Source organism: Equus quagga, chromosome 5 (genome assembly GCF_021613505.1).
Source record: "Equus quagga isolate Etosha38 chromosome 5, UCLA_HA_Equagga_1.0, whole genome shotgun sequence".
NCBI classification, from domain to species: domain Eukaryota; kingdom Metazoa; phylum Chordata; class Mammalia; order Perissodactyla; family Equidae; genus Equus; species Equus quagga.
In genome coordinates, this window is record NC_060271.1 from 28,596,778 (window position 1) to 28,623,047 (window position 26,270).

General features: G+C 53.1%; 1 protein-coding gene across 1 annotated transcript in view; it reads left to right on the forward strand.

The window, feature by feature from the left end:
* The window catches only part of SLC9A1 (solute carrier family 9 member A1), a 49,027-nt gene that overhangs the window by 13,847 nt on the left and 8,910 nt on the right, over positions 1-26,270 (forward strand). The window contains exons 2-3 of the mRNA XM_046661946.1: positions 21,900-22,360; positions 25,419-25,669. Of these exons, the coding sequence (XP_046517902.1) occupies positions 21,900-22,360; positions 25,419-25,669 (712 nt within the window). The remainder of the gene's footprint in view (positions 1-21,899; positions 22,361-25,418; positions 25,670-26,270) is intronic.

The window sequence follows — 26,270 nt, forward strand, 5'->3', positions numbered from 1 at the left end:
GGCACCTGAAAGGAGGCCCAGACAGCTGTATGTGGGGAAAGTCTGGGCTGGGGTCATTGAGAAATCAAATTGAGTAGGTGCACCAGGCTGGATTCTCGAGCAGCTAGAACTCCAGCCAGAGGGGTGTGGAGTTGGCCCGCGCTTCTCAGGCTGGTGGAGAGCATGGCTGCATGGATCAAATGCTGCCCCTTCACTCTATTTCCACTTGTGCTCTCCGCATCCAAGCCGCGACCATCTCTAACCTGGGTGACTCCAGTGGCCTCCTGAATGGTCTCCCACCTCCACTACCCTCTGCCTGTAATCAGCTCTCCACAGGGCACTCAGAGGGGTTGTTTAGAAATGTAAACCAGAATATGGCATTCCCCTGCTAAAAACCTTTCAGTTGCCTTCTGATGAACAAAGGATAAAATCCAGGAGAGCTGTGGCCTACACCTCTCTCGACTTTACTCCCTGCTGCTCCTTCCCCTCCTCCACTCACCAGCCTTCCTAGTTCCTCAAACATGCAGAGCCTTGTCAGGCGTGTTCCTCCACAGGCAGCCACAGTTGCTCTCCCCAGCCTGGAAGACTACCTGTAGACTGCTGCAGGCCAGCTTCCTCATTCAGGCCCTGGATCAAATGTCCTCTCTTCAGAGAGGCCTCCTTGGCCACCCAGTCTAATGTGCAGCAACACCCCCCGCCCCCCATGTCAGACACTATTCTGGGTGCTGAGGATACAGCCAGGAGCAAGACAAGGAGGCTCCTGATATCAGGGGGCTCACATACCAGTGTACGGTGTTGGACAGTGACCACAACAATATTAGGTAGTGATAAGTGTCCTGAAGAAAATAAATATGAGAGAGATGTGCTACTTTGGACGGTCAGCGAAGGCCTCTCTAAGGAGATAGCTTCTGAGCTGAGTGAATGATAAGAAGGAGCCCGCCTTTGAAAAACCAGGGGCTCTAAGGATGGGGTGTTTGAGGAACCTGGAGTGGAGTAAGAGAGGAAGGCGTGGTGTGAGAATGCAGAGGAAGGCAGGGACCAGATCATGTTGGGCCTGTGGGCCTTGGGTTCGGCATTGCACTGGATTCTAGGTGCTCTGTGGTGCCATCAGAGGCTTTTGAGCTGGGTGACATGGTCTGACCTGGAGAGGGATGTTCAAAGCAGCCTGGGAGTCAGAGATGGAGAGTTGGCTCCAGCTCAGGGCTGGCCACAGTGAGCTGAGCAAAGCCAGTCCCTGGCCTGCAGCTACTCGGCCCAGGTCTGTGAGAGCAACAAGAATGAAGCTTTCTACCAGGCATCTCTGGCCAGGCCAGAAGGGGATGGAAGCTCTAGCCTGGGAGAGCTGTTCCCAGGGAGCGGTGAGTAGGGAGTAGGAGCAGAGCAGGAGGGAACGAGGGCATGTGGGGAGGGGAGGGGCTGACTGGGGCACCAGGCTCTGCTGGACTCCTGCCCTCTCCCCTGCCCAGCCCTGTGCCCGCAGGCAGGCGGTCACCAGACTGTCATGTGGGAGGCATGGCACCGCCGAGCACTAGGGCCCTGACATGCCTGTCCTGGCTGAACCCTATGGTCCCACGTGGCCTGAGGAGTTGTCAGACCCAGAAAGGGCAGGCCTAGAATCAGAGAATCAGACTTTATGGTTGGAAGGGAACCTAGAGATAGAGTGAGGATCCAGAAGATGTAGTGGAAAAGATAAGGTGTTGGGATGAGAAGGCCTGGGCTTAAATCCCAGCTCTTGCTCTGGCAGCGGTGTGGAGCCTGGCTGCAGAGTCGTGGAGGTTCAGTGACAATGCTGAGGAGAGCACCTGCCAGTGAGGGCTCCTAAATGGTGAACAGTGATGGAGCCTTTCCCAACCCCCTCGTCTCACAGAGGAGAAAGCAGAAGGCCAGAGCGGAAATGACTTGCCCACAGGCCACAGTTGGCAGTGGTAGAGCTGGGGTTAGTTCTGGTCACCCAGCCGGTAGTCCACAGCTCTTCTGTGATGGTGTAAGTGAGCCTTTTTTCCTGTATCATTCCTTCTGGGACAGTCCCCTATTCCTTCTGCAGAGTGAGGAGACTGCCCTGGGCATCCCACCTTGTCTTCAGCTTGCCTCTGAGCACCTACTATGTGTCAGGCACGGCCATGTGGGAGGTGGTTCCCACCCTTGCGGCGCTGACAGTTTTGTGTGGGAGATAGACATGTAAACAGCTAAAATACAAAGCAGGCTGAAGTGACACAGGGAGGCAGCACAATGCAGCGTGGGCCCTGGTGGCAGACGGGTCTTGGTTCTGGCACTGCTTCCTAGAATGTGGTGGCAACAAGGCCGAACCTAAGTTGGGACAGATCAGGAAGGCCTCTGATTCATTGTAGAGGAGCGTGGACTCTTTCCTGTAGTGGCAGGAACTGCAGAAGTTGTGGGGGGAGGTGTAACTATGACTGGCCTGTGTTGAGGACGAAGGCTCTCCTGGCAGAAGGAGACTGGACTAGATGAAGTTTTTCCCAGTGTTCTTGGTTCTTGGAATTTTCTGCCTCCTCCCTCCATGGGTAATTATCCTTCCTAAGAAACTGATCAGATGGGAAACTGCAGGAAATGATTTGGGACAAGGATTGTGTAGGAGTTGGGAGGAGAGTGGAGAGGATGCAGCAGGGAAGGGGATCCATGCCAAGCAGCAGGAGGTGGCTCCCTTTGGAGCGGGGTGAGGGGAGCCTGGGGAGGCTGGGAATTTAAAGCAGTGTGTGGGTGACTCTGGGGGAGCCAAGTCCCTCAAAGCTCCTCTGCTCCTGGTCCCTGGTGGGGAAGGGGGTGAGGTTGACTAGCAGGGTCTGGCTCTTCTGAGTTAACAGGAGCTGGGATCCTGGTGGGAAAGTGTGAGCTAGTGTGGCCCGGCAGCCGGAGGACTGGACCAGCTCTGCCGCTCAACTATCCTTCCACGTCTGAAATTCCATCATTGTGGGCCAGGGCCTCTTATGGCAAGTGGGTGTACACAGGGCACCCTCTCCTGGCACAGAGCACTCCTCCTCCCATCCCAGCTCCCAGCAGGCCCAAAACTTTAATTGTGGGCCTGGCCTCTGCTCTCTTTTGGTCTCACCAGTTAAACAGCAGCTCTCAGTGTGCTGAGGTTTTTGGGGGGTGGCAGGCTCCACTTAGCGTGAGCAGATGACTGAACCACAGAGACCAGTGATTAGCAGTGAGAAGCACGCAGGTCCCCGTGTCTGAACCCAGGGGTGAGGCTGGGTGCAGGGGCCTGGATGTTGAGATTCAAGGCATCCTTTGGGACAGTCAGGGATCAGTATAGCCTGGTGGCTTAAGGTCGTCAGAGTCCAACAGACCTGGCTTTGAATCCCAGCTCCACTGCCTGCCAACTGTATGACCTTAGGCTGAGTACCTGACCTGTGAGTGTCATTTTTCTAGAGGTAATTCTCCCTTGCATGTGGTTTTTTTTTTAACCCTGTTTTCCCTCTCTTTCTTTAATTGAGGAATAACATACATACGGTACATACATACAATAGAGTGCACCAATCTTAAAGTATAGAGCTCAGTGGTTATTTACAAATGTTTGTGTCCATGTTAACAACCACCCAGGTCAAGATAGCGGACATCTGTGTACGCAGCGAAAGCCTGCCCTTCCCAGTGGGTACGCCCACACTCCTCAGAGGTAACCACTATTCTGACTTCCATCATTATCAATTGGTTGTACCTGTTCTTAACCTCACACAACTGGAATCAGAAAACGTGCTCCTTTGTATCTGGCTTCTTTTGCTCAGCGTATCCATGAGTTTCCTCTTTGTCGTCTCGTGTACCCGAGGTTTGTCCCCTTTATTGCTCTGCGGCATTGCCTTGTATGAGTACTCCACAGTTGGTTCATTCTCCTGTTGACGGGCATTTGGGCTGGTTTCCTCTTCTGACAATTTTGAATAAAACTACTATGAACATTCTTGTACTCCAGAGGGTTTTTGTGAAAATTAAATGAGATAATCTATTACAGCAAAATGTTTAATACTGAGTTTTGACTTAGAGCAAGTGCTCAGAAAATTTTCCTCCCAGATTTTTTTTGTTCATAAAAAGGAAAAAAATTCAAACACTGCATAAGTATATAAAGAAAACATACAGGTCAAATTTCTTTCACTCCCCTGCTCCTCAGAGCTTGTCACTCTTCACAGTTCAGTGTGTCTGCCTGGACTTTTCCCTACAGTTATGTGAAGTTCTTTTTAATAAAAATGGTTTCATAATAATAATCATGCTGTCCATACTCTTTTGCAACTGAACTGTTTTCATTAAATCTGATCTTTGAAGAGTCACTGTGTCTGCATTGAAGGAGCAGCTTTGAGAGCAACAGGCTGGAATGAGCTCCTGAACCAGTCATTTGGGGCCTTGCCCCCTGGCCTGGCAAGGCTGCCCTCTCTCTGCAACCCTGGGTGGAAGTCCTGGCTCTCTAGTGCCCTATCTGGTGAATTCTTGGGCCTAAATGCCTTGAGCTTTGGTTTTCTCATCTTTAATATAGGAGAACTGATACCTCCCTCAGAGGGCTGCCATGAGATTTAAGTGCGATAAAGTGTAGGGAAGTACAAAGCGAAATGGAAAGTGATGCATATGTGCTGGTTATTACGTAAAGTCATGGGGTGTCAGAGCTAGAGGAGGAGGCCTGTGAGAGGCTAACCTAGCCTGTTGTCTTACATGCGGAGGCTGTCGCCTGGGGAAGACCAGAGCTAGCAAGTGATGGAGCCAGCACCAAACCGAGGGAGGCGTCCGAGCTGCAGCTTCCCACCTCACCCCAAGGATTCCCACTCTCCCTTAGGCCAGAGCCTCGCTCTGACCCGCCTACTTCCTATCTGCTGAGACTCCCTGCTGGGGAGGAAGGGCACTCTAGAAAATTTCCCAGGCCGAGTCTCCCCACGGGTCCCTGGCTGAGGCCACTGAGGCAAGTAGAACTTCCAGGCTGTGATCTGTGCCCACCATCCCCTGGTCCAAGAGGGCAGGGAAGCAGGGGCTTGGATGAGGAGGGAGACACTGCCCCAGTCTAGCTAGGCCATAATGCCTTCCCTGCGCTAACTGTACCCAAACCTGGGCCTCTGTCAATCCCCCAGCCCCACAGAGCTCACTCCCTCCCCGTAAGAAGCCAAGCTAGCACCCCTGCTCCTGATGAAGGCCTGGAGCTGAGTAGTCTCTCAGATGTCTTCTAGCTCAGTGTTCGGATCTCTTGTGCCTTTGCCCTCACAGCTTCTGCAAGAGGATAGAGAGGGGTCCCCCAGGCCTGTGAGATTACAGCCTAGGCTGAGGTCAAGAAACCAGAAACAAACCCCTGACCGGCCTCACTACCCTGCCCTTCCCCAGGAAGAATTTGGCGTGATAAGATTTGCACAGTACCGGCCCAGGTGAGCCCCATGTTCCTCGGTGTTTAGGCACCGCACGCAGTGCCAGGCACACGGTGGTGGAAATGGCTCCTCGTGCTCTGGCTTCCACCTCTCTCGGGGCCGCAGTTCATTATGAAAGGACCCATGGCAGTGATATCAGGCAGCTGGACACGGCCCTCCTGGGAGTGCCTTGTTGGTTCAGGGTGAGGTTTTGGGAGGGGCTCTGAGCCCTGGTATCTGCTTTCAGGGCAAGGTTGTGGAGTGACACGTGTCCTAGTGGCAGTGATGGTGATGGCCACAGAAGTCCTGCACAGAGGATAGGAGGCACCACCACTTCATGCTCGAGCCTTGCTATGCATAGCACTATGCTGGGTCCTCTGTCTTCATCTCAGATGTGCCTCATGTGACCCTGTGAGGCAAGTGGAGGTGTCCCCATTTTATAAATGAGCACCCTGTGGTCTGAAGAGGTTAACTAGCTTACCCAAGGTCACATGCACCAGAAAGTAGTGGAACTGAGCGACCTTGAATTCCAGGAAGCCAGAGTAAAAGAGCCATTTGAGGTTACCTGGTCCTCTCCCCTCATATGGCTGAGCAAACCTGAGGCCTAGAGTTAGGGCAGTGTGGGGACTGGCTTTCAGGACCAGTGTTCTTCCCATTCCATTGACAACAACAATAGTTATTGCCATACTGAGGCCCCAGTGTGAACATTCTGAGACAGTTCTGGTAGGTCCATCCTTTGGGGAATTGAGAAAATAGTTATCCAGATCATTTTCTCTGTGGCTCAGATGAGGAACTTGGTTGAGAAATGCCCTGGAGGATGAGCCCCTGTCAGGTCTGGAGTCAGCTTCCTGGGTTTGAATCCTGTTTGGCCCTGACACTTACCAGTTAGGAGGCTTGGGCAATACCTAGCCTCTCTGAAGCTCAGGTTCCTCTTCTATATGTGGGTATGATAGTGCCTCCCTCACTGGGTAGTTGTGAGGACTAAGGAGCCCTCCACGAGTGCTCTCACCATTAACATCCCCAACCCATGAGGAAGCTGGCCTGAGCTGATTAGAACCAGGGCCCCACCTGGAGCTCCCGGCCCTCTGTGTCCTGCCCTGTGGGGGCTGCTTCCCCAGTTTCTGCTACCACAGGGGTCCCCGCCTTTGTGCCTTGTGCAGAATCATAGGATGGGCCCTGCCCAGGCAGAAGCAGGTGCTGATGGAGGCTTTCTTTACTCCTTCCTGGGCACGGGGCTGTGACTTCTATGGGCTGGGCTGGCAGCAGGCAAGTAGGCAGGCCAGCAGCCTCTCAGCCTGTCTGGGCTCTTGCCCCTCTGTGCTTTGCTCATCACTGATGGGCTCCTGGCCTCTGGCCAGGCTGTCATTACACAGCCACATCTGAGCCAGCCTCTGGAACCTGTGCCCTGAGGATGAGAGCGACACCAGCAAGCACTTACAGGTCATTTCCTATCTGATTTGAGGGCAGAGCTTGGCCTCTGGGTCAGGCAGTCCTGGGATCAAATACCAGTTTTATTGCTTACTGGCCGTGTGACATTTAGGCAAGTTCTTTAAACTCTGAGCCTCAGTTTCTTCTCTGGAAAATGGAAATAGTGCCTTCCTTATGGCGCTGCTGAGGCTAAATGAGAAAGCACAGGGCTTGGTGTTAACTCTCCCTTCCCATGCTGGTGTGCAGCTAGAGGGCTGCACTGTGTGCCCCCAAGGCAGTGCACACAGGCATGAAGCAGGGGCCCCGCAGGCTAGACTCCGGCCTGGGAAGTGCCTTCACAAGAGTTCCATTCCTCTTCACTAGGTTACCAGACAGCTCCTGGTTCTCCTGCTGGCTGAGCACACACAGAACCAGGGCATATAGGTACTGCTGGGGGTCCTAGAGGGGACCAGAGGTTTAGAGTGGTGGGTGGCCCACCTCCAAGGTCACCCAGCAAGGGAGTGACAGAGCCGGAAGTGAACTGGGGCCCCTGCTCCCAGCACCGCAGGACTCAAAACCAGGGCTCAGAGCTGGAGGTAGCATGGTTGGGCTATGGCTCTGGAGTCAGAAAGACCAGGCTTTGGGGCATGGGTTAGTCCCTTAACCTCTCCCTGCCTCCGTTTCCTCAGCTGCGGAATGAGGATGCTGATACCTACATCAGGAAACTTTTAGGAGGATCATGCAGTTAAGGTGTACAAAGCATCAGAGTAAAGCGCTTGATGAAAGGTAGTTTAAAGAAAAGACGGGAGTAGGATGGGAGGGTGGCACTGTGTTCAAAGCAAGGGCCACCTTTGAAGTGTGAGTCTTGGCTCTGCCACCACCTTGCTGTGTGACCTCAGCCAGGTCCTTGTCCCTTTCTGGGCTTGTTCTTTGCATCTGTAAGATGGAGGGGTTGGATTGGAATGGTCTGGGAAAGTCCTGCCTCCTCTAACCTCCTGTGGCTCTTTGCCACCCCTTTTCTCCCCCAATAGAGGCCTGACCTCCCTTTGCTGTTCCTGGAGCCCTGGGTCTTTCTGGCACCAGGACCAAAGCCTGCAGCCGGCCGTGTCCTCATCTTTTCTCTGCAGTGTCCTCTAAAGGGCAGCCTCCTCTGAGCATGCTCAACTCTCCCATCCATTCAGTACATCTCCTGGCTCCTAGAGGCCTGAGGCAACAAACTGTCCCCGGTGGGCAGGGAGAGGCCCTCTGAGTGCCCTCCTTCACGATGCCCAGCCAGGGGGGCTGTCTGCAGGGGAAACGTGTGGGAGACTCTCAGGGCTTCCCTGGAGGTGGATGCCTGGGGCACCTGTTTAAGGGGGAGCTCTGGCCCCTCCACGCCACCAGCCTGCCCAGGGACTGTGCTGCTGAGGTTTCAAGGACCCTGCATCTGCATGGCCCACCCACATCCACAGCTCTTGAAACCTGTACTCAGGTACCTGGAAGGAAGTTTTACAGATTTTATAGGGGAAAAGGAGCAGGTTCAGTGGGGCTTCAGAGGGCTTCTCTCTCCCCCAGCCTCCTCTCAGCCTCTCCTCTGCCTCCCTCAGCCTTCCCCCTGCCTTCTCCCACCCTCCCCCCAGCTTCCCGTTAGCCTCCCCCCAGCCATCCCCCACCCTCCCCTTAGCCTCCCCCCAGCCATCCCACAGCCTCCCCTCTGCATCCCCTCAGCACCTCTGGAGACTCCCGCTAGTCAGGCTCAGCCTGGAACCAATGATGACAGGGACAGGACACCAGGCTCTGCTTCTGAGAGGCAGCCTCAGAGTGTGGTCTGGTCTCCTGGCAGCTGTGCTCTGGTGCCAACAGGCCCTCTCTGGGCCCAGGGATGGGGGTACAGAGATGGAACCATGCCCTTTTGCTGAGTGCTTTCTTTGGCAGCCCTTTGCTCCAGATCCATAATCTCACTGGATCCTCAGCACAGCCCTTTGAGATAAATGATTATGAACTCTGCTTTTCAGATGAAGAAACTGAGACTCAGAGGTTGAGTACCTGCCAAGGAGACATGACTAGTAGGTGGCAGAGCCAGGAAACCAGGCTGCTGGGTTCTCAAGACCATGCTCTCTCTTAACCACAGGGCTCTCTGCCTCTCCTGACTGGTGGCTGAGTTTGAGTTGAAACTTTGGACATAACCCTAAGGCGATACCTCTGTTTTCCAGTGTCTCCCCTCCCAGCCGTCTCACTCAGAACCTTCCACCCTGCGTGTGGACTACCTCCCTTGGCTCAGCCCTCCTAGCCCAGGCCCAGTCCCTCTGCCTCAGTGATCAAAGTGCTGGCTGCCAAGCCCCTGGAGAAGCTGCTTCTATTGCGTACTGCTTCCTGACCAGTGGGTCCTCCTCTCAGTGGGGCCTGGCTGCAGGGCTGGGCCAAGGCTCCAGAGTGAGCCAGGCAGTGAGTGACCTCTGCTCCAGTGGAGGGCGCAGCCCCTCTGGTGTCACAACATTCCTGCTGTGCTCTTGTGGAACTCAAGTCAGGTGGCAACCAGGGCTCTGGCTGAAGAGCAGGCAGAGCCCTGGAGGAAAAGAGCCCAGGAGCAGAGAGGCCTCTTGCCATCCCACCCCTCCATCCAAGATGTGTCCTCTGCCCCTTGTGTCTTCCTTGGAAGTGGAGTTCTCACAGTGTTCACTGCAGCTCGCTGGGTGTTTGTTTTTATCTTCCTTTGTATGTTTCTATCTCCATTTTCTCCTTTTTCTCACAGCATCCTGTGCCATGGCATTGCTTATCCCCATGCTGGAGGGAAGGAAATGAGGTTCAGGGCAGGACCCTGATTTGCCAGAGATCACAGAGAAGTTCAGGTTTAGAACTGGGACAGAACCCAGCTCCCTTGTTGGCTGACCAGGGCTCTTTATGCTGCCCTGTGCTGCCTCGTGCGATCTTGCTCCGCATGAAGACTGTTCTGGGTTCAGACGCCATGCTTGTTGGCATGGGCAGAGATGGTGAGTATTACAGAGCACCAGCTTTGTCCATCAGCAGAGCTCATTGGTCAGATGTCGCAGGTGGAAAGGCTGTCAACAGGCCTCTGAGGATGGGCAAACTGAGGCCAGAGAAAGGCAAGGGCTTGTTCAAAGCACCTAGTGAGTTGGTGGCAGAGCCTGGACTGGAACCCAGGTCTCCTGATCCCCAGCCTGGGCTTGGCACAGGTCCTTTCTCTCTCTGAATGTAGCTTTCTGGTCTCGGGAGGCATTTGGAGGTAGGATGGAGGAGAGCTTACCTGTCCTGCTGGAATCTGCAGGAGGCAGTGCCAGCTGCTCCTGGAGCCTAGACTTAATGACTATATGGTTGGACAGCTCTGCCTGCCCAGAGTGCTGAGCCTGGGGGACCAGCACCATCTCCTTTGTCTTCCTCCCTGAGGTGCTTGCAAGCAGGACTTTCATACCAGCCCCAGGTCAGAGCCCTCTGGTGGCTCTGCCTGGCTCACCAGGTTGACCCAGAATTTCTTCTCCAGGATATTTAAGGCCTTTCATGATCTGGCCCTGGGTGAGCACTGGACTGGGAGTCAGCAGTCTCAGGTTTGACTCTGCTACCCCATGTGATCTTGGGTGAGTGTTTGGACTACCCTGAACTTCTTTTTCATCATCTGTTGTCTACTGCCCCCAGTTTTAGTGAGGACCAGAGGAGAGTCTTCTTTTGACCGTCTGAATAATTATTTCCTCTCCAGCTTTCACTGTCATTTGCACCCAATAGAAACCCTCTATCTATACCATGCTCGCTCCCCACACCTGCCTTTCCATATGCTGGTGCTTTGCCGGAAGGCCCTGCTGTGCCTCCCTAACCCCACCCTTCCTTCAGGGTCAGCCCAGTTCAGCTAGCATTTAGTGCACATGAGCTTAGTGCCAAACACTGGAGATTAGGTTAAATCAGACAGGAATTCTGCCCTTGAATAGTCATGCAGCCTCAGCAAACAGGTCTTGATCCTTGCCATGTGCCAGGCTCTGTGCTCAGTACTGTAGAGTGAACAATGAATAGGACAGGGTTCTTGATGGAGGGCTGTGTGTCCCAGGCTCTGCAGGACCATAAATTAGTTTCTGCCTTGGGGTGTATTCAGGGAAAGCTGCCAGAGGAGCTGATATGTGAGCGGTACCTTGGGGGACTGGCTCTCCAGTACCCTACCGTGACAGGGCCTTGCGGTTTGCTCAGTGCTCTCATGTCTGTGGTCTCATGTGATCCTCACAACAACCTTGTTAGGTCCTTGAGGCAGGAGATGATCGGCCGTTGAGCACATACTGATTGTGAGCCTACTGTGTGCCAGGCACAAGTTCAGGTGCTAGGTATACTACAGTGACTGTGACCATCTGCCCTGATGGAGTTCACCATCAGTGAGCACACACAGACTGTCAGGAAGTGGTAAGTGCTATAAAGAAAGATGAAGCAGGGTAAGCAGATGGAGAGGGTAGGGGGAGACCTCCCTGAGGGGGTGGCATTTGAGCAGAGACCTGAAAGAAGGGAGGGAATCTGCTGTCCACCTATGTGGGGCAAAGGCCCTGGGGTGGAATCATATTTACACTCAAGGAAAAGCCAGGAGGCCAGTAGAGCTAGAGGGGAGTGAGCAGAGCCAACAGGGTTTGCCTCTGGATTGGATGTGGGTGTGAGGGAAAGAAAGGGGTCAGCGTTTGGGGCCTGAGCACCTGAGTGATGCTGGGGAGATGGGGGCATTGTAGGAAGAGCAGGTCTGGGGCTGGGGAAATAGGAGTTCAGCTCCTGTGCCCTTGTCACTCTGCAGGTCCACCCCATCTGCACCCAGACACACCAGCCTAAGGGTCACCCCATGCCCACTCCTCCAGGAAGCATCCCCATCCTCTCGGGCCCACTCCAAGCTCTGTCCTCTGAGGGTCATTTTCTTTCATTAATATCTTTCTGGTCCTTCTGAGAGGTCACCAAAATGCTCAGGTTGAGGGTACCTGACACCCCTGCTTCATCACCACCCCCAGACGCTTTGAAGCACATAATAGACTCCATAGCTGATTGAGCTGGGAGAGGGTAGAAGCTGTTCACTCCCTAACCCGCCAGCACTGCCTGAGTCTTGTCCTCCCTTTGCAGCCCCCCTCCCTCCCCTGTAGCAGCTGAAAATGGGACGCGGTGACTAGCTTTCTGCAGGGCTGTTGTCCTGGAAATGGTAGAATTTCTCTTTGTGTTGCTCTCCTCCTGCCGCCTCTCTGTATCTAAGTTCGATGATACTGTGAGCAAGTTCCAGCTATATATGGTGGATTTAATTCATTGTTACACTTCTAGGCTAAGTGACTTTCAACTGGAAGGGACACTAAGAACAACTGGTATTTGGTATACTCAATTTCAGTTTTCTCCGGAATTTGCATTTTGCAAACTATACCCTACCCCCCACCAAAAGGAAAAGAAAAGAAAAATCCAGCTTTCCCATGGCTCTAAAGTTTCTGGAAATGGAACCTCTTTTATCCTACCTCTTGTTTCTTCCCCCATGCCAGGTGTGGGGCAGACTGGTGCTTGGAGCTCCTGATAGCGTCTGTGAGTCCTGAGAGCCGTCTGGCAGGAGTCACAGACAGGGCCAAGGATGGGGATTGGCATGGGGAGGGGAGAGCCTGAGCTGGGGAGCTGCACACCAGGAAAGGAAGGGGACAGGGGCTTGAGAGCAGACTAATCCCAGGTTCTTTTCAGCTCAAGCCTTTTGTGCTTTCATCTCCTCCACACTCCAAGGTTGAAATTCAGGGAGCCTAGAAGGGCCTTCTTTGCAAGGGATGTGATGTAGATTTTTCTGCCACTGGTACCATGGGGTTAGGAGAAAGTGGAAACCAAGGCCCTCTGGTTTCACTGCCAGCCACAGAGGCAAGGCCTGCCTGGGGCTCTTAGTGGAGGATCTGAGTATGAGAAACCAGCCTTAGGTGTAATGCCATTGTAGAGGGACTGTCCAATACATTATGGCACAGACAAGGCCATATATACAGTGAGGTTTCTCCATAGGGGGCCGGGTTGGGGAGTGGGGTCAGCCTGGGTCTGAAATGCTGCTCTGTAGTCCTGTAACCTTGGGGCATGTAAGTGACCTTCTCTTTATGTATCTTAAAATGGAGATAATAATAGTACCTACTGCATTAGGGTTGTTGAGAGAATTAAATGAGATGCTGCAGTGAAGTGCTTAGCACAGTCTCTGCCCCATAGAGGCAGTTATAGCACAGTCTGTAGAATATACCGTTAATACAAAATTTTAAAACTATAGATGCATAGAAGTTTGGAAGTTTGCAATCAAATTGTTAACAGTGTAGATTTGGGGGTTGGGGGGCTTGTATAGTGGGTATAGGGAACAAGGGACAATCACTGGCAGATTATTCTCCTTCTACTTAATGTGCTTGTATACTGTTGGAAAAAAATAAATGACCATGGGTTCCATTTAAAATCACCAAAGCAGTATATTTCCATTTTGAAAAAATCAAAAGAAACTAATGTATAATATCATGTGGTGACCTGCCAGGGACCCAGACCAGCCAGGAGGGGCTTTGGAGCCTCAGGTCCTATGCACCCCCTGAACTGCCACCCCTACGGGCTGCCTGGAGACCTCCACCTTGCCAGGCCCTGTTGTTGCCTGATGGAGCTCTGTATCGTATCAACACATGGGCTGTTTACTGCCAGTTCCTGGTCCCTGTCCCTACCCCCTTCCCCTGTGTGAGTCATCCTCCACCTCACGCATGGGGACTCTCAATCCTGCGCCTTTCCTGTGGGGGGTGGGGAGAAGCTGCCGGAGTGAAATTTATTCAACAAATGTTTATGGAGAGCTTAGATGATTGGGGAAGCTGGGCTGGGTACCGAGAGGTGCTGCCCCAGCTCAGGGTGGGGTAGGGGCTACTGAAATGAGTCTTGAGACCCGGGAGAGGGCTCGTGGGAATGAAAGGCAGGGCAGGAGTAGAACCTAGCTCAAGGCCAGGTCAGGGGCATTCAGGACCAGGCCTGAAGGTTAGGGGAGCCTCTGAGGACTGCAGCCTCAGCTTGGGCCCCTTGACTCAGTTCCTTGCATGTCCTGCCTGCTCCAGCTGTGTGCCAGCATCTCCCCCACTGTACAGTCTCATTTCCAGGCTGGCTGAAGGCTTCGGGGTCCTGGGAAGGCTTTTAAGATTCTCTATTCATTTGTTCACATTCTTTCCCTACTAGTCCACTGCCTTCAAGACCCAACTTCAATCCCACGTCCTTTAGGAAGCTACCATCATTCCCTTAACCTGCTTTTCCTGAGCGTCACCTTTGTGGGGCCCGGGGCCATGTGCTGGGATGTCAAGTGAACTAGAACACCAGCTACAGAGCTCCTGGCTCCTCAGTTTGGAGGAGCACCTGACTCAGCCTGGGGGGTTTGGGGAAGGCTTCTCAGAGGAGGTGACACCTGTGCTGGATTTTGAAAGGTGAGTAGAAGTTCGAGGTAAAGAAGAGTTCCCCTCTGTGTGCGCAGACATGGGGTTTGAGGACTTCTGGCGACTGGAGATCAGAGGTTGATGGGGATGGAAGTTAAGTGCTAAGGGTTAATCCTGAGCTCAGCCAGCTCCCTGACCCTGGAATCCTCATCACAGCAGAGAGTACCTGCTCTGGAGCAGCCTGTCCTGCTATGGTCTCTGAGAGGGCCCGGGAGGTCACTGCATCACTCTGCTTATTGCTCTCAAGGCTCCCTGGCCTCTGTGGCATTTCTGTCCTTACCTCTCCTTCATCAGTCATCTCTGGGGTTTGTCTGCCCCTCCTCAGGATACAAGGTGCTTCTGTCCAGTCCCGTGATTCTCGCTTGTCTACACACAAGGAAACTGAGGCCTGTGTGTGATGTAATGATTTGCCCTAAGCCTCGTGGTTACTCAAGGGCAGAGCTGGGCCTCAGACTGGGGTTTTGGCTTCCTGGCCCAGCCTTCTTTTTTCCACGCCTCAGGTGGCCCAGCGTGTGGTGCTGGGTTCTCTGCCAGCTTTTTAGCTGATTTCCCACCCAGACTTGATGTTCCTGGAGTGTGGGACCCTGTCTCCCTGAGACATGGAGTGAAATAAGCAAGAAATAGAGGTGCCATTTGGAAGAATGATGGGGGAGGGCACAGAGACTGGCTCCCCCGGCATGGGAAATGGTTCCTACCCAGGTACTTGGAACAGATTTATTTATGGCTGTTTCTGCAGGGGAGGCATATTGCAGACTTGAATTCTCTTCCTGTTGATCCTGACAGACTTAGTTTTCATTGACGCAGCATGACACAAAGAACTGGCAATTAGGAGCCCTGGGTTCTAATTTTGACTTTGCCATCTTCCAACTAGGTAGCCTTGGGTAAGTCACTTCACATCTCTGAGCCTCGGTTTCTTCTTCTGTCAAATGGGGGTCAGGATATGAGGTGAAAGGAGAGGAGATATGTAAAAGCCCCCAGCACAGCACTTTGCTTCAGACACTTTAAGAGTCCACTCAGTATTTTTCTCCTTCTCTGTGCTGGAGAGTGTATCTTAAAGTGACTCGTGTTCAAATACAGTCTTAGTGAGTGGGCGCTATTGGTTTGCGGTTTTTAAAAATTGTCATTCATCGGGTGACTCCTGTGGTCCAGGAGCTCTAAGTAAAATATCTCAGTGATGCAGCCAGCCTGGCATCATCTCCCCAGTTCCAGAGGAGGGACCAAGACTCAAAGACACATATAATAGGTCTCGTGCTAAGTGTTTTACGTTCACCATCTCATTTATTCCTCACCGCAACACTCATATTTGGATATTGGCGAAGGCTTGGTGAAGTGAGTCTGCCTTCCTGTTTGTCTTTTTCTTTCCTGTTTTCATTCATTCATCCCCTGTACATCGCTTTGCTTTGTGCAGGGTACTTGTGCTGGGTTCTTTCAAGGATACAGACCCTAGAATGGCTTTTCCTCTGCTTCTCTCTCTGGCAAACTTCTCTTGATCCTTCAAAACCAATCCAAAGGATCCCTGCTCTGGGAGCATTTCAGATACTCTGAAATTTCCAAGCCATCCCCACCTCCTTCCTTTTTCCCACACTTCACATCTAAAAGTCAGCTTCATCTCAGTTCTTACAAATAGCTAATGTCTACTCTATGCTGGAAGCTAGAGACCCAGATGATTCTAAAAAGTTCCCACCCCTAGGGAGCTTAAAGCCCAGTGATGGACAAATACACACCAACAGGTCATGATAAATGTAGAGTGATTCATGTTATACTTCGGTTTTAAAGGAAATTATGATGATAATGGCAGTCACTGCTTTTTGCTGACATTGAGTGCCAGCATTGTGTGGCATTCTTTATCCTTATCATCTCCTCTCGTACTCCAGAAACCCTCTGCAATAGGCTTTTACACAGATGGGGAAACTGAGGATAGGAGATAGAACGTAATTTACCCAGCTAGTCAGTGGCTGCACCCTGATTGGAACCCAGGGCAGGGTGGCTGGTGCCATGCGATTTTGTCTCTGCTGGTCTGTCTGTGAACCTGCTGAGGCAGCAGCTGAGTCTCTTGTAGTCTGGTTTATCTTTCTCCCTGGTCCTCACGGCTGACGTTGATGGTGGGAAGAATCAACACTGGGAAGAATCAGACTCAAGAAGAACCAGAGCTCCTCCTACCCCAAAGGACCCTCCAGCCCCACTGGAGACCGGAGCTGAGTACAGATCAGGCAGACAGGGGCTGAGCAGTCTGAGAATTCCCACCTCCTGCCCTAGAAGTTTAGTGGAGAAGACTGACCCCGTCTGGCTGAGTTAGCTCAGGAGGGCTTCCTGGAGGGGCCAGGCTTAAAAGATAGGAAGGATTTTCCAAGGTCTTCGCTAGGCCACTAGAGTGAAGGGGAGCAGTGGTGAGACTTCCCTTGAGAAGAGCTCAAGGAAAGAAGCACCACCTCTTGTCGTCTGGGAACCACTTTGGGCCTCTTCAGTCCTGGGTGCTGATGCTCCCCATAGAAACAAAATAAGAATAAAACCAGGGATAATGTGGTAAGTGGCTAAGAGCACAGACTCTGGAGCCAGACTGCCTGGGTTTGAATCAGTTACCAGCTCTTTGACTCTGAGCAAGTTGCTTAACCTTTCTCAGTTTCCCCATCTATAAAATGAGGGGCTGGTAATTGTGACCTCCCAGAGCCGGAGTGAGGTGCAAATGAGTCAGAAGTGTCAGAGCACACTGCTGTAAACTGTGGAGGGCCAGGCTTTCGTTGGGAGGCATTACCTTTCGTTGCTGTAGTTGAGACTGGTTGCTGGGACAGTTGAAGAGGGAGTTAAAGAAATGGAATCATTGTGCAACCAGGAATCCCTTGGGACCTGGCCGAGTTGCAGCCCCAGAGCAGTCCTCAGGCCTGGAACTAGGGCGGTGGAGCCCCTCGTGTGGCCCTGGGTCGATGATGACCTGGCACTGGAGGGCCATGGGGGCCTCTCTTCCTGGCACCCACCTCTGACTACCCAGGCCAGGGGAGAGATGCCGGAAGTGGGATCAGGGGTGTCTGGTCACGCTGGCAACCAAGGGTGATGTGAAACAGCCTTGCCTGCCTGCTCCACTGCACCAGTCTCAGCAGATGGGGACAGTCTGAGGAGATGTAAATAAAATGTTCTCATGGTGAGGAGCAGAGAAGCTGCAGAGGAGGTGGGAACCACTGACTAATTCAAAGTTTGGTTGTGTCTGTTTAGTGTGCCTGTGTATGTGTATGTGTGTCAAGAGAGTGTGAGAGTGTGGGTGAATATATGTGTGCATGTGTGTATAAGAGAGTGTGTGTGTATCAGAGAGAGCAAGGGTGGATGAGTGTGTGTAAGAGCAAGAGTGTGGGTGTGTGTGGGTGTAAGGGTGGGACTGTGGATATGTGTGTGAGAGAGAGTGTGGATGAGTGTGTGTGTAAGAGAGAGAGTATGGGCGAGCATGTGTATGGTCCCCCAGTACCTTCAGTTGCCCACCTGCCACCTATACTGGACGGAATGAGAAACAGCTCTCCCCTTCCCTAGCCTCTTCACCTAAAAGGGGAGCCACCCGGAACTGTATCTGTGGCTCAGAGATGTTGAATTCCACACCTTCTTGTGTCCTTGCTCTTGGAAGACTGGACGCCCTCGCCCTTGTGGCTTGCGAGATCACTGGACTTGGAGCTTCATGGGTTCTCATGGTGGAACTGGTCATGTGACCATTGACAGGTCACTGGTTCTCTTTGCATCTCAGTTTCTCTAACCGTGTAATGGAGGATTTGGATGATCTCCAAGGTCTGTTCCAGCTCTCACGGCTCTGGATCTGATTCTAACTGCCTCTGCCCCACCCCTGATTCCGTCCTGGTGACATTACCACTGCAAGTTCAGGCCCTGAAAGTTTTGCCTAATTTCCTGGCATCTTGGGATCTCACCTCAATGCTGGGTCTTTATCAGGGGACCAGGGGCACTGACTGTGCCCGTTTCACTGCATCTGGTGTCAGCAAGTTTCTTGTGCTTTTTCTAAAATTTAATTTTACTTTATTTTTATTATTTTTTAATTATTTTATTATTATTTTTTTTTGAGGAAGATTAGTCCTGAGCTAACATCTGCCACCAATCCTCCTCTTTTTGCTGAGGAAGACTGGCCCTGAGCTCACATCCGTGCCCATCTTCCTCTACTTTATATGTGGAACGCCTGCCACAGCATGACTTGACAAGTGGTGCCATGACCGCACCCAGGATCCAAACCTGGGAACCCCAGGCCGCTGAAGCGGAATGTGTGAACTTAACCGTTGCGCCACCTGGCTGGCCCCACTTCTTGCACTTTGAGGGGACTCTTTAGGGATGCAGGGTGGGGACGACTGGTGGGGTCAGGGTCTTGGGAGAGGGACAAGCCAAGAACAGGTTTGCAGGCCTCTCCTTCCATGAGCTGCTGCATCTGATGACAGACTCCACCCCCTCCCCCCGGGAAGCTGCTTTCCAGTAACGTGCCGCCTACCCATGGGCAAGGAGCCAAATGTGGATCCCAGACCTTCCTCCCAGCCTGGGCCCAGCCCTCCCCTTCCCATGCCAGTCAGGGCTTGCCGAGAGACAGGGCCAGCACAGGGAGACCTGAGGAGCCCTGCTTGGCACATGTTCCAGCCCCAGTGCTCTGGGAGCTGGCTTATTTGGGAGAAACTGCATTACATTTGAGTCTGGAGGCCCGGGACCTCATCCTGGGTGGCCTGGACATGTCCTACTTCCTCTGTGCGCCAGGTTTTCATCTGTCAAATAGGAATGCCAGCTGTCTCTTCACCTAGTGATGGAGCCTCGATGGCCTGAAGGTTGCAAGGTTGGGAAAAGCATGGCCATCCCCACGAGCTCCTCACAGGTTCTGACCCTGCGCCACCTTCATGGCTGGCCTGGCTCAGAGAAAATACTCATGCTGGAGTAAAGGATTCGTTAGCTCCCTCTGCTGCGGGTTTGAGACGCTCTAAGCTAGAGTAGAACTCCCTTAGACTCTGGGGAAGCCACTGAATCTTGCTGAGCCCAGCTTTCTCTTCTGCAAAATGGGGGTAGCACCTATCCCACAGGGCTGTTGTGAGGACTAAAGAGATGATATGTGCCAGGCTCCCAGCACAGTGTCTGGCTTGTGGTGCACCTTCAGGAGTAATGAACATTCTTCACGTTACTGCTCTTGGCTTGTTTCACACACCTGCTACCTCGCCCCCACCAAGGGGCTGTGGTTTACTTGTTTCTGGGTCTCAAGTGTACTGTCTGGCACTTCCTGAGACCAGGAAAGCTTTTTGGACTGGACTGATGGTGTAGATGGGTGGGGAGGCATTTTTAAATTGTAACATGCTCAGTGGAGGTGGAAGCTGTCATCTACCTGCCCTGGGCTGTCTCTTTAAACTCTGCCTTCCCCTAAGGCAGCTGTTGGTGCTCAACTCCAGGGCAGGTCGAGGGTAGAGTGTTGAGGAGGTCAGCTGACTGGAGCTGGAGAAGCTGCTTCCTGGCCCCTGCCTGCAGGAGCTCCGCTCCCCTAAACCCCTGTGCCATCCTGTCTACGCTCCAGGACAGTGCAGATCTCTGAGGTGTGGTGCCATTGTCCTGTCTACGCTGCTCCTGCCTGGGTTGTCTGACCTTGCTCGTTGCCAGGGAGAGAGAGGAATCTGGGCGGTGACTGTGGATTAGATGTTATAAAGTGGGGGGGACAGCAGAGAAGGACTGCTGCTCTAACCTGGGTACACGAGGGTGGTCAGGAAACTCCCCGGACGAGGAAGCAGGAAGAGGATGTGGTGTCAGCCACACACAGTGGGGGTAGAGGTACAGGAGGGGTGTTCCGGAGAGACAAACTAGACTAGGTAAGGTCTGCAGGTGGAAGAGGACGTGGCTCAGTTAGGGGAATTGCAAAGAATTTGGCAAGGCTGAAATGTAGGAATGGGAGTATGTAAGTGGGGAGTATGGGACATGAGCAAGATCAGATGACAGAGGCAGTGTTAGAACTTTGGACTTTAACTTATACAGCCAGAGAGACTTGGACTCAGCGTGACCTAGCCCTTCCCAGTGTAGCAGCCAGTTGAACGTTGGTGGTTCCCGGTGAAGGCTTTTCAGCGAAAGTGGTGACTTCTGGTCAGGTCTGTTTTGAAGTCAGGAGAATGTACATGGTGGCTTTGGGGGCCTCTCCTGGCCTAGGATAAAACAAGATTTTTATCCAATTTGTTTTGAGGGTCTCCTGGATGGTTGGCACTGTGCCACGGCTCTGTTTTGAGTGAGAGTCTTGACTTGTAGCTACACTGGCACACTCAGATCAGTACCCGAGAGCAGGAGGGCCTGGAGGATGGAGACAGATGTTCCTTATCCTTCCCCAGGCTCTCAGGGGTAATGAGAGCAGAGGCCTGGCCAGATAGGTTATTGGGGATCATGGGACGTAATGCCCAGCTCTGTGCGTTTTCAAGTCAGTAGATACTTGTTGAGCACCTACTATGTCCCCAGTCCTGGGGATATAAATATAAGCCGATATGGAATCTGCCTGCACAGAGCTTACAGGCTAGGGAGGGAGGAGAATGAGAGCTTTCACCTTGAGCAAAATGTCATACCCTCTTAACCCAGCTGACCCTGGGGGTCATGGTACCAAGATGCAGCTAGATGCCCAGGTCTTCTCTACCCACCTTGCTACCCCAAAACAAACCAAAAAAACCAAAGGGAGCTTGGGGAGCAAACTTGGCATTGAAAGAGGCCCTCTCTGAAGGTAATTTTTGCTGCCTCCCAGCTCTGAGTTTGGAGCACCAAGGTAGGCCACTGCAGAGAGTGGCCTACTGCTGTTGCTGCCGGCCAGGACTGGGCTTGGGGAGATGGTTGCTGGGTCTTAGGCAGAGGGATCTGTTCATGCCTTAACGGGGAGGTTGGACAGGAGGGGTTGACTTAACTGTGGAGTTTGATAGGAGCTGGGGCGGGCCGGGGGGACGGTCAGACCTGGGTTCTGTCCTGGTTCTGCTGTGGATTTGCTATATGACCTTGGGCATGTTCCTTCCCCTTTCTGAGCCTCAGTTGCCCCATCTTCAAAGTGAGTGGGATTGGGCTAGAAACAGGGTGGCAAATAGGTTTTGTCTCACATGCAAAACAGATCGATTGCTGTTGTCTTCTGGAGCAGCTCTCTGGGCTCAGCAAGAAAACCTGCGGGTCCGGGATTGGAGGTTGCTGCATGTGTTCTGCAGACTTTCAGACCCCGGGTGGGGGGTGGTATGAGCCCCAAGTTCCTTCCTACACTGATGGTCTTTGATTCTTCTGTGCTTCTTTCTATCTCCTGTGTCACTTCTCCACCAGCTAGTTGCCTGCCTTCCACTTGAACACTTCCAAGACGGGGAACTTGCTGTCTTCCCTCAGACAGAACTATTAGATTGTTATGCCTGGTCTTGAGCTCCCATCTGCCTCCCTGATCTTGTACCTGGAAAGGTGACCTGGGTTCAGGTGTAGGTAATGCTCTTAGATACTTGGAGCCTCAGTAATCAGTGTATAGTTTCTGGCCTTCTAGAGGCCTCCAGAGCTGCTTCTTTCTACTATTTTATGACAGTGACAGAGCATCTGTATATCCTTTGAAAAAAGCACTTTAAAAACATCATCATCACTTAGTTTATACAGCAACCCTGTCAAGCTGGTATTATCGCTTCCATTTTACAAGTGAGGAAGCTGAGGCTCAGACAGTTAAGAGAGCAGCCATCTAAAGCCAAGCCTGTGCCCCTCTCACCAGCTCCTCTTCTCGTCCTCGGCCCTGTCCCCAACCTTCTGTTCTCCTGGCTCCACGCAAGCCCACAGCCTCCTATTCTCTTGCCCTCCGCAGGTTTCCATGTGATCCCCACCATCTCGAGCATCGTCCCAGAGAGCTGCCTGCTAATCGTGGTGGGGCTGCTGGTGGGGGGCCTGATCAAGGGCGTGGGGGAGACGCCCCCCTTCCTGCAGTCGGACGTCTTCTTCCTCTTCCTGCTGCCGCCCATCATCCTGGATGCAGGCTACTTCCTGCCACTGCGGCAGTTCACAGAGAACCTGGGCACCATCCTGATCTTCGCCGTGGTGGGCACGCTGTGGAACGCCTTCTTCCTGGGCGGCCTCATGTATGCCGTGTGCCTGGTGGGTGACGAGCAGATCAGCAACATTAAACTCCTGGACAACCTACTCTTCGGCAGCATCATCTCGGCCGTGGACCCCGTGGCCGTGCTGGCTGTCTTTGAGGAAATTCACATCAACGAGCTGCTACATATCCTCGTCTTCGGGGAGTCCCTGCTCAATGACGCCGTCACTGTGGTGAGGGGGCAGGGACCACACCCACATGCACACAGGCCACAGATCCGAATCCTGGTCCAGAGTGAATCCCACATCCACCCACTAATAATAGTAATGAAAGGGCAGATGTCCATTCCTGCTTACTCTGTGCCAGCTGTCATGCTGAGCACTCGACATGGGTATCTCATTTAATCCTCGTGGCAACCTTAGCACGGGCTTGTTCTCACTTTACAGAGGAGGAATCAAGCCCAAAGGAGTTAAATAACTTGCTAGATTCTGATAGAACCAGGATAGAAGCCAGGTCTGTCTGACCCCAGGGCCTGAGCTCTTGGCCCTACCAGGTCATATGCTCTGTCCCTGACTTGGATTGTGATGTGATCTTGGTTAAATTACTTATCCTCTTTGTACCTCAGTTTACCCTTTACAGACCATTTAGTCTGTGAGGGGCATTTCAGCTTTCATGTTGGCCGTGTCTTAAGTTAGAGTTTGGTTTGTGCACAGTTTTGGGGTAGCAATTGTGGAAACGGACCTTGCCTCCCAAACCTCGAGAGAGTGATAAGTAAAGTGAGTTGGCCTGGTAAGTGACTTTACCTCTCTGGGCCTCAGCTTTGACAGCTGCGAAGGGGCAGAATAGTTAGTGCTTTCCTGCCAGGGTCTAGTGAGGACGGATGCCCTCAACGCAGGGTCTGCACGTGGCAGTGCTGCATATACTTGCACACGTCCTTCCTCCCAGCCAGTTTCCTCAGGAAACAGACGTGTATGTGCACACTCACATCATGTTGTGAAAACACCTCCATACCCCTCCTAGCTGGCCCCCTCAGAGAGCAGCTGCATACACAGGCAAACATAAGGACGCGTGTGCACACCCAGCGCACACTTACACATGCACTCCTCTTTCCCCACCCCCAACCCCTCAGGAAGCCGCACCTCAAAGAAGAGACAGACAGTGGTGGTCGGCTGCCCGCAGCCTTGGCTTCCTCTTCGTGTTCCTCTTCCCCACACCCTTGTCAGCTCCTCGTGGGGCTGGTAGAGCGGTAGCCTGGCCTTAGGCAGGCCACAGTCCTGGTTTCTCTAGCACCAACTCTTGCCCAGGGTTACCGTGCAAGCCTCAGTTTCCCCATGTGTAACAGGGATTGCAGTACTTAGCCTGTCATCCTCCCACGGTTCTTACAGGAGTCACACTCACTAATGTCTGAAACTAGTAGGTGCCAAAGTTGAAGCCCTCCCAGTGGATCTGGGTGTTGGGGTACAGGTTGGCACTACTGGGGAGCAGTGGGGCATGGTTGTGTCAAGTGGATACCTCAGTCCAGCCGCCTTGGGCCCACAGCCATGCCTCCCCAAGATGGTGGCAGTATTCACTGGTGTTCATTGAACACTTCCTGTCTGAATGTTTATTGCCTCATCTAATCTCCATGAAGTTGGCACTGTAATTATCCCCAGTTTTTCCAGGTGAGGAAACTGAGGCACTGAGAGGTTAAGGAATTCGTCCAAGGTCATATTAGCTGATAAGTGATGTAGCTGGAGTTTAAATCTACACAGTCTGAATCCAGAGCCTGGACACTTACCACTATGCATGCTACACTGCCTCTCTCGTCCCAGTGACAATAGTACCAGGCTAGGAAGGAGGACCTTGTTGTCTGTGCCCACTCCATTGGCCCAGGTGGTGCACCCTGAGGACCTATGAATCTCAGGCCAGGAGTGAATTCAGCTGTCCACTGCTGGAGCCCTGCCCTGTCTCCCAGACCACTCTGGTCCAGGCAGCACCAAGGACTGGCCAGTGCTCAACATCTCCCCTTCCTGCCTGGCCCAAGTTGGGCCTTTTCTAGAGCTCTGGATATGGATTTGAGTGCCCTGTTTTCCCAGACAGTAAAAGTAACGGCTGCCCCTGAGCTGTGTGGTCTCAGGCCTTTGCCCTGCAGCAAGCACCCCCACCCCACCCCCTGCCTCCAGGTGCTGCCCAGTTACTGGGGGCTTTGGAGAATTCCTTCTCAGGGATCCTCAGGTCCCCTTCTCCTCTCCCTCAGCACCCCCCAGGCCCGGAAACTCCCAGCTGGTTTCCTGGCAGAGCTGTCTAGGAGTAGGCCAGGCAGCCAGGGAGCCAACCCTAAGCAGGGACAGAACCTCGAAGCTGAACCTGCCTGGGAAGCCCCACCCACTGCTGTCAGGGAACAAGTTCTGGGCCCAGTTCTGCTGCTCCCAAGCTGGGGGCCCTCTGGCGAGTTGCTTCACCACTCTGAGCCTCAGTTTAGGCATCCTTGGCCAGCCTATCTCATGAGGCTGTTGTGTGTCAAGCAGGATAACCATTGTCAAAGGGCTTGACGGTGTGTGAAGTGCCACTTATTACGACGACCATTTATTTCCCAGTCCAGGAGGTGGGGAGGCCTTAGAGAGCCTCTAGTTCCATAGTATCTGAACTTGGTTGTTCATCACAGCCACCTGGCGAGATTTCTGGTCCTCGCCTCCAGAGAGTCCAGCTCGGGTACGGCCTGGCCGTGTGTATTGTCGGAAAGCTTCAGAGGTTAAGAAGTCCTGTTCTAGTTCACTCTCTGAACTTTCCCTGCTTTTTGCTGAAGGAGAGACTGAAGTCCAGACAGGGACGTGATCTGCCCAAGGTCAAACAGTGAGAGGCAAACGTAGTTATGCCAGGAGGAGCTGAAGCTGTGACAGGCATGGCTCTAAGCACTTTCCTTTATTAACTAATTTAATCCTCACAACAGTCCTATAATGTGGGTACCATTATCCCCATTTTATGGATAGGAAAATTGAAGCACAAGGAGATGGAGTAATTCTCCCCAGTATACAGCTAGGGAGCGGCAGAGCTGGAATTCCAGCCCAGGCAGTTTGGCTTCAGAGTCTGTGCTCTTCACCAGCATGGCATCCTGGAGCCCCAGAGCAAGACCCTCTGGCCCCCAGGCCAGTGGTTTTGAGTACCTGCTTGGCACCAGGGTTCCTCTGCTACCACGTGACCTCTTCTTGTGGCCATGGTCAATGGAGGGGACAGGATCACCCTGGGTGGACCCCAGGGAGTTGTGGGGCAGGGCTCTGCCCTCCCGCCGACCAGCCTGCACACCCTCTCCAGGTCCTGTATCATCTCTTTGAGGAGTTTGCCAACTACGACCATGTGGGCATCGTGGACATTGTCCTTGGCTTCCTGAGCTTCTTCGTGGTGTCCTTGGGCGGGGTGTTTGTGGGCGTGGTCTACGGGGTCATCGCAGCCTTCACCTCCCGATTCACCTCCCACATCCGCGTCATCGAGCCGCTCTTCGTCTTCCTCTACAGCTACATGGCCTACCTGTCAGCCGAGCTCTTCCACCTGTCAGGCATCATGGCGTGAGTCTGGGCGCAGCGTGGGGGAGGCCGCCAACTTGGATTCCCCAGGCTGGTAGGGTCACAGGGGAGCTCCCCAGGGCCCAGCCTCCAGCTCCAGGGATGAGACTCGAGCACCATGCTCCAGGGCCTGGGACTGCCCCTGGAAGCACTGAGTTTAAAGTTCTGGAAAATCTCGGTCCTGCCACTTCTTCCCTTCGTTTGTCTCAAAGGGACTCCCTGGGTTGTAGCTGGATGCAGGCACTCGCATTCACTGCGCCCCTCAGCAGCCCCAGCAAGGAGGCTCGAGGCCTCCATTGAAGTGAGGAGTCTTGGAGGTCCTGGGGCCTCAGCTGAGTCCTGAAGTTGCGGGCGTGTGGAGAGGCAGTGAGGCGCAGAGGTGTTCCCAGTAGGGGAGACGTTGTAAGTGCAGAGGCAGGCCTGGATTAGGGGATTCAGGGTGACAGCGAGGAAGCCAGGCCAGCAGGACTGGAGTCCAGGTGTGGGCGCTGGGCTGGGAGAGCTTGGGCTGCTGCATGGAACAGAGCTCTCTGTGGGGTCTCCTGTGCATTAGGGGGCATCACACTTGGGGAATAAACCCAAGGCCACGGATGTGTGTAATTGA